The sequence below is a fragment of the Mandrillus leucophaeus genome, unplaced genomic scaffold (assembly GCF_000951045.1).
Source record: "Mandrillus leucophaeus isolate KB7577 unplaced genomic scaffold, Mleu.le_1.0 Scaffold801, whole genome shotgun sequence".
Taxonomy (NCBI): domain Eukaryota; kingdom Metazoa; phylum Chordata; class Mammalia; order Primates; family Cercopithecidae; genus Mandrillus; species Mandrillus leucophaeus.
Genome location: NW_012108709.1, coordinates 308,421 through 316,672, shown reverse-complemented (window position 1 = coordinate 316,672; position 8,252 = coordinate 308,421). Strand labels below are relative to the sequence as shown.

Below are 8,252 nucleotides of genomic sequence, written 5' to 3'. Positions count from 1 at the left end.
GCGTGGTGGTGAATGCCTGTAGTCCCAGCTACCGGGGAGGTTAAGGCAGGAGAATCACTTGAACCTGGGAGGCGGAGGTTGCAGTGAGCCAAGATCTCGCCACTGCACTTCAACCTGGGTGACAGAGCAAGACTCCATCTCAAAAAATAAAAATATACAATACAAAATAAAAATAGTAATAATAATTTTTTTGGAGAAGAGAACGAATAGGACATAGCAGATGCTCACCCAACAGTGGGGATGACTCTCATTAGTTACTTGGCTGCCTAACTGAATGAGGGGTCAAGAGACAAGTCGGGGCTGGAGGTCCCGATGTGAGCATCACCCATAGAGACAGATCAGCTGAAGAGGGGAACAGAACAGAGGCCATGCCAATCAAGGAGGGGCAACAAAGAAACAGGAGAAGGCTAGGACAGCACCCTCAGAGTAGCAGACAGGGGACAGAGAAGATGGTGACATGCCTGAGCAGTAGGTCAGCATAACAAGAAGACGATGAGCGCGTCGGAGTTAAAAGGAGCTTTCAGTGAAACGGGGATCAACAGTGTCCAAGGCTGCAGTAGAGCTCCGGAGGCAGAGGATGAGAAGACACTGCGAGGTCTGGACATAAGGAGGCATTGCTAACCATGACAGTACCGGGAAAAGCATGGGGGACAAAATGAGAATGGCTTTGGTTATGGGGGAACAGGTACAGAATCAGTGGTAACAGGCATAGAGTAATCATTTGGGAGGTCTGAGAATGAATGAAGTCAGCGTCCAGAGACAAGAGAGACGAAGCAAAAGAGAACCTTCAAGACAGTCAATGCAAGTGAGATACTGTGAGAGAGATCACGAGAGAGAGCCTTGCAAGAGAAAGACAGAGCCTCCAAGAAACAGGTCACTCCAGAGAGAGATCATGCAAGAAAGAGGGGCTGACAAGGCAGCCTGCAAGACAGAGACCATATGAGAACGATCATGCAAGAGAGCAGCAAGAGACAGATCCTGAAAGAGAGAGACTGTACAAGAGAGACAGGACAATAAACTTGGAGAGCAAGAAGGCAGGCAGAGGTGGGATGATAGTGTGGTCCACATTGGCACTGGAAAGGGGAAAGGACCAGGAGAAGAAGGGAAGGCGGAAGTCTACAACGACCTGGAAGAAAAGAGGGATGAGATCACCTGTCAAGCCTGAAGCCAGGGTTCTTCAGAGCAGTTGGGCAGCTAGACTTGAGTGGCCGCGGCAAGGGAGACAGATAGAGCCAGGTAAAGACTGTGGGGAACAATCACAGGGAACCCAAAGCAACAGCAGGGAAACTGTTTCTAAACTCTTCATTTCACCATAACTCTATGCATTTGCCCACAGTGGGGCACCTTGGACCAGAAGGCTCAGAAACAGGAACCGAATGTGTCTCTGTCTGCCTGTCTGGTTAGGTGTGACTCTATTTACTGAGACTCAGAATAAGCTGTTGTCCACTTTATTATCATGCTTCACAATTACATTTTACACATATTCTTTTGTATATATCAAAGTGCTTTTTAAATAATCATACACAGTCTCCTCTGTATAAGGATTCTAATGCAGATACAAAGTACACTAAATTCACACTTGATTCAGTTACTTCCACAGAGTAGAAGTTTCAACTTTCTTTTTCTTCCCTTTAAAACTTTGCATACAAAACACTTAATCTGTCTAAAAAGTACCATATTGTAGGTCATCGTCGTTCGTGCCTCTCAATTATTTTCTTCGTTTTAATGATGCATCATGGAACTATGGAACCCGAACGGTCCCTTTCATATGTTAAAAGTACAGTGCTTGGAAAGGCAATTTTGTAATCAGCCAAAGAGATGTCATTATGCAGTAATCATATGATTAGTAATTTTATAATTTACATATTTAACTGAGTGTGAAGATGCAGCAGAGACAAAAAAAGAAAACATTTTAATGTTCCTTCTTCCAAGTTCACACCTGCTTATTCATTTGCCATTCCTGCCTAATGGGTTCCTGTTCTAGAAATGTCCTTTTAATGATCTTATACATCAGTTTTATGACCTCTAGGACACATACATCACAATTAGACAAAATGTAAACTCATGTATGTCCCAATGTAGCAACTGTTGCTTCACCCTAAACTCCATTTATATCACAGCCTGCAATGTCTTCCCCCCCGCCCAAAAAAAAGGGACTCAGAGCTGGGGGGCTTTGGAGCCTCTGTCAAATGAAGTCAGTAGGTCACAGAGGAAGCACAGAGCACCAGGGCAAATGCTTTCCAACAGTGACCCCAGGTTCAAGGACAGTAAGTGCAAGCACGGTACTGACTTCAGACTCTGTAAAGGATCAAAGCCATGTTAAACATAACTCTGAATCACAAGTCCCCTTTCTCTCCCCAAAACTCCTGTCCCCCTGGAGTCAATCACACCCACTGTCTTGACCCTCTGATATTACGCCATCATACGAAAGAGCAGCAAGGCCAAATATAGTCATCGCAATTCTTCATTTAAACATCAAGACCAGACTCACCCTTTTCCTTCAACTATCGCTTCTTTAAGATGAATATATGAAGCAGGAAATATACCCTTTGGAGGAAAAAAAAAAAGTAGCTTTTATTATCAATAGGATTGCTGATTGCAAATCAAACAATAGTACCCAAAAAGGTGGGATGAGCAGTGGCCAGATCGCTCTTAATTTTTTAAGTCTTATGCTAAGCCCCATATGTAACACATCAAAGAAAACACAAAGAATGGAGAAGACGGCAACTCACTCGGCTCATCGTACAGAGTCTGCGATGTCTTAGAAGCAAACAGACAACACACATGCAAACGAAAAAGTCCACAAAGATACAGGCAATTCGCAGGCTGCTCCATAGGTCACACCTTTTTGACCTCAACACAGGCAGATCAAAGGCCAACTGATGCCTCCAAAGCAATTTTTGGTGATGGTCTCCTCTTTTGAAATGATGAAAATTGGTTTACACTACCAATTGTCCCTTGTGCACTGACCACGTACCCAGACCCATGGGGACTTTCTCAGAGACCTCCCCAACAGGGGGGCTCTCTGGTAAAATACAGAAAGGCAGGCCGAATTTCACCCGATCTGCACAACACCTGGGGGCACACCCTAGCTTCCGCTGATAAGGTGGCCAGGTGGCCTGCCTCTCTCAAGTGCAATGCACATGTGAGCCGAGAGAATGAAGCCTGGGGGAAAGTTTCTCAACAGGACATTCAGCCTCAGGCACATTCTATGAAGTGCCAGGAAGAGCTTTATCAAGAGTTTGGGTCCTAGGCCAGGCGGGATGTAATCCCAACACTTTGTGAGGCCGAGGCAGGTGGATCACTTGAGGTCAGGAGTTCAAGACCAGCCTGGTCAACATGGTGAAACCCCATCTCTACTAAAAATACAAAAATTAGCTGGGTGTGGTGGTGGGGGCCTATAATCCCAGCTACTCAGGAGGCTGAGGCAGGAGAATCGCTTGAACTCAGGAAGTGGAGGTTGCAATGAGCAGAGATCCTGCCACTGCATTCCAGCCTGGGTGACAGAGCAACATTCTGCCTCAGGAAAAAAAAAGAAAAAAGAAAAACTTAGGGTCCTGCTTCCTGAGCAAGCAAAATAACTCCCCTACTAGAGTAAAGCAGAGGCAAGCAAAGGAAGGTAAGAAAAGAGGCAATGGGGCTGGGGTCTTGGGCAGTGCAACGCAACCCAGCTACCGCTTCCTCCGTGAAATTTAGTGCATGCAGCAGAAAGTGATTAACTGGCACCCCGGTGGCTTCAAGGCATCTGTTGTGGGAACGGAAGCTTCTGCCTGGGTTTCCCCAGCATCCAGCCCTGAATGATGCAGAAAACAAACTACTACTCAAGCTTGGGAAGGGCAGGGGGCAGGCAGGGGGCTGAACAGGTCTAGCAGGCACCAGTGATTCATGTTGCTTCTGCCAACAAGGAAAGTGGCCAAACTCCATAGAAAGAAGAATTATCACAGAGAGGGAAGGCATCAGGCAGAAAGTCAAAGGCTCAGCAACAAACAAGGCCGGGCCAGGCTCAGAGGTGCACACCTGCAATCAGCACTTCGGGAGGCCGAAGTGAGAGGATCACTTGAGCCTAGGAGCCTAGGAGCTCACCATCAGCCAGGGCAAGATGGTGAGACTCTGTCTCTGCCAAAATTTTTTTTTACAAATTAGCTAGGCATGGTGGTGTGCACCTGTAGTCCCAGCTACTTGGGAGGCTGAGGGAGGAGAATCTCTTGAGCCCAGGAAGTCGAGGTGGTAGTGATCTATGATCATGCCACTGTACTCCAGTCTGAGCCACAAAGTGAGACCCTGCCTCCAAAAAAATAAAACATTAACTTAAAAAAAAAAAACAGAAGTCTGAAGGGACCCAACGCTGGGTTGCTGTGTTCAGGTCCTGGTTATCCCGGACACCTCCAAATCCCAGGTACACGCCTGGGTGTCTTACCATGACAGCAATAGGTGTCCACCCAGATGGGGAAGAAAAACGAAAAACCAATGCCAGTCCTGTCCATGTCCACAGGCGGAGACAGCCCTCAATCTCAGCAAACCCACTGGAGAATCATGACGCCACAGGAAGGATAATGACTGCGTGAGGCTGAACACACGTGCGGGTTTGAAATGCGCAACTTCCGCTGGGCCTGCTCAGCACCACCCCGATCAACTGCACACTTTTAACTACAGGAAAGTCGTTTACAGACACGTGGTGTGAGGATTCCTGGGGCCCACATCCCTTCTCTGCTACTGCCTGGGAGGCCCCTTACAAATTTACAATCTCTGTAAAGCTTGAATTTCTTCATCTACCAGTGGAGATCTTAGATGGAAAAATAGCTACGCCCTACCCAGCTCTACTGTGTCGATGAGTTATGAATGAGTTATGACGTCTAGGCACCCAGGTGTAGTGCAAAAGTACTGTGGTTTGGGGAGACATCGTGGGAATGGAGGAGATCTCAAACTGGGGAAGGTGATAACAAATACAAAACAAGATTCAAAGAAAAAGGAACAGCTTGCCTGGGGCACATCCAGCCCAGGATGCGGCAGCTGTGTCCTATGTAGGAATGGGATGGGGGAGGGGCATATTACTCCATGATCTTAATCTCTTATTACTAAAGGTTTCAACTGCAGCTTTCCCAAATTCAGAGTTTCATCTGCAGGAATACACTGTTTTTTTTTTAGGGACAGATCTCACTTATCATGACCAACCGAGGCTGGTCTCAAACTCCTGAGCTCAAGCAATCCTCCCACTTCAGTCTCTCAAGTAGCTGGGTCTACAGGTGCATACCACTGGGCCTGGCTGGAATTCACTCTTGACTGTGGAAGGGAAAATCAATGGGCAAATAGAACTTTCCTTGGAGAAATCTACTCCACCATCCCCTGGGTCGAATCTATCTCATCCCAACTTCATGGCTGTAGGTCACTGGATGTGTAGAGACCTGAAGCCCAGTCTGAGGCTGGCAAGGCCGAGGTGAGAGGTCCTGGTCCCAATTTGCAGATCTGGCTCACTGATTTCCTAACAGTGTCTCTCACATTAGACATGACGGTGCCAGAGGATGGCTGCCATAGGGACCACCCTGGACCCTCCCCAAGTGCTGGTGCAGCGAGAGGAAGACCCACTCTGACCTGCTCAGCAAAGCCTGGGTTAGGGGCTCTGGGGAGGGCAGAGTGGGAAGGCCCTGGCACTCGGGTCGCTAGACTTTGGAGGACTTATTACAGGCTCAGGACCACAGTCCAGAGTCCAGCCCAATAAGGAGATGATGAGAGGCAAATTTAGGACACAAAAGTAAAATGAACCATCTATCAAGCATAATTAGATATGAAAATATATCAGTTAACGTGGATGGCCCAACCACAGCTTAGAATAGAGGTTACTTCAAAATCTTAACATCACAGAATGAAACAGAAGAGCCATAATTAGGTTCTGAGAAGCTAAGAATGTTAAAGCCACAACAGAATTGTGTACGGGAGTGCCCACCACAATGATCCGAGGTATAATTACACGTCTTGGTTTCAGCAATTCAAACAACCACTCATGCAAACTGCTCTAGGAGAGCAGAACTCCTTTTTTCACAGCTCGACTTAGGCCATGTAAAAACAGTTAAATGCAAGAGGGAAACAGTACGCATGAGCTTTGTAAATTTGCTAATCTATTATTAAGGACAACGTAAGATTGACAACTTTGAGAAATAATTTTTCTCCTGAAGTCGCTTTACTCAGATCATTCTCTGACACACCGAGGCCTAAAAAGGACGCAAAATTCAGGAACAGACGACAACAGGCCAACGCTATATCACAACCCAGCAATTCATTCACGAAGATGAAGCTACAATTTCTATATACACGTATAGTTCAGAAGAAAACAATCCAAGGTCGTTCACATTCCTACCCATATATTTTTTTTAATTCAGAGAAAGAGATACAGAAGTAAAACTCTCAGACACAAATGAGATGGAGTTGATTTCCTCTCAAGGTTTGATTTATGAAGAGACATGCACTGTGTTTAAGAAGAAGGACTTACCTTCTTAGACTTTTTTCTTAAGGTATAACCTCGGTACCACCCTAAAGAAACACAAAGTTGAAACAGTTAGTACAAAGAGACGTCTTAGGGGTCTCACAATACATTCATGATGTGTAGAACTCAGTTTGGCAGAACCAGTGAGGTCCGTCTGTCACCAGCATTTTTCAATGAGCCTAAGGCTTTGGAGATATACTATGGGGTTTCCCAGAGAACATTTCAACAGCACACCCGGACCCCAGCTGGCAACCTTCACACGTGGCCTCCACACACCTTCCCGTCCATCGTCTCAGGTGGCTCGGAAGCAGCAGTTTGAAGTTCAGATGCACAGTTCCAAGAGCAGGACTTGGCCTTTCAACCACTGGCCCTGAGCAGGCTCCTTATGTATGCATTTTCTTCACTCACCCTCTGCCTGATTTAGACCAAGATCTCTCCAAGGGCACATACCAGCATCTCGCTGCCCCGAAACAGAAAACCCATTGAGAGATAACTTCCTCCCACTTCAAGACAGGGCGCTTTTTCCTGGAGCAGCCACGACCTCACAAAGCACTTCTGTAGCAACAACACAGCCCTCAACCCACAGGAAGCTCCAGGGCCAAGCACAAGGCACACCTGCCCTTTGGGGTTTGGCCCAGCCTCCACTTCTTGCTCCTTCCAAGTGGCGAATGAAAGAAAATAGTGAGAGCAGAAAGAAAGACACACGCGAACCATCCGCATGCCATGGATGCCACACAGAAGAGTCCCTTCAACAAGGGACCAGACCCAGCCACACCCCTGGCACGCCTCTCAGGCTGAGGACAGGAACTCTCCCTGCAAAGGCCTAGGGGTCTACTGTTAGTATCCAGTCTCCAAGCACCCCACCATTTGTGAGGTCAGATGGATGATTTTTTAATCCTAAACATTTTTAAGTCACTCCAGGCCATCTAGCTTTTGGAAAGCTCATCAAAAGCTCAAAGAGGCCAGGCACGGTGGCTCATGCCTATAATCCCAGCATTTTGGGAGGCCAAAGCAGGTGGATCACTTGAGGTCAGGAGTTCAAGACCAGCCTGGCCAACATGGTGAAAGCCTGTCTCTGCTAAAAAATGTAAAAATTAGCCAAGCATGGTGCTGGGCCCCTGAAATCCCAGCTACTCAGGAGGTTGAGGCAGGAGAATTGCTTAAACCCAAGAGGCAGGGAATTGCTTAAACCCAAGAGGCAGAACTTGCAGTGAACCAAGATCATGCCACTGCACTCCAGCCTGGATGAGACAGCAAGACTCTATCTCAAAAAAAAAAAAAAAAAAAAACTCAAAGACAATGTTTGAAGAGCCGTCAGCTACACTAAAAAGAGAAAATCCGTTACTATTTCCACCTCAATCAAAATTCACATAGTTCATGCGAATAGAAAAAAAATAATAAAAAGAAAAGCATCTGGGTGATTTTTTTTTTCTTAACTGCTTTTCCTTTTCAACAAATCCGCCCCCCCTCCCCCGGAAAAAACAAATAACACTGATTTGTTTACAAAGCGAGTCGTGCTCTTTTGTAGTTTGGGGGACAAGGGGGGGAAATCGACCCTGCAAGGCGATGAAAAGGTCTTGAAAAGAAAAATCTCCCACCATCCGAGGCAGATGCGAACGGGCCAAGAAAATAAGCAAAGGGAAAAAAAAACACTTTTTTTTCTCCCTTCCCCCCACCCTTTTTTTTTTTTTTTTAAACCCACACTAAAGTAATTTCTTTCAAAAAGAAAAAGCCAAAGCACCCGAGCCGGCGGCCCCCAGGTGGTGTGCGGGGC

General features: G+C 46.5%; 1 protein-coding gene across 1 annotated transcript in view; it reads right to left on the bottom strand.

Moving 5' to 3' along the window:
- DOCK1 (dedicator of cytokinesis 1) overlaps positions 1 to 8,252 on the bottom strand; it is a 545,861-nt gene that overhangs the window by 497,154 nt on the left and 40,455 nt on the right. Inside the window, exons 9-10 of the mRNA XM_011967590.1 lie at positions 6,485 to 6,525; positions 2,492 to 2,547 (exon numbers count right to left, since the gene is read on the bottom strand). Of these exons, the coding sequence (XP_011822980.1) occupies positions 2,492 to 2,547; positions 6,485 to 6,525 (97 nt within the window). The remainder of the gene's footprint in view (positions 1 to 2,491; positions 2,548 to 6,484; positions 6,526 to 8,252) is intronic.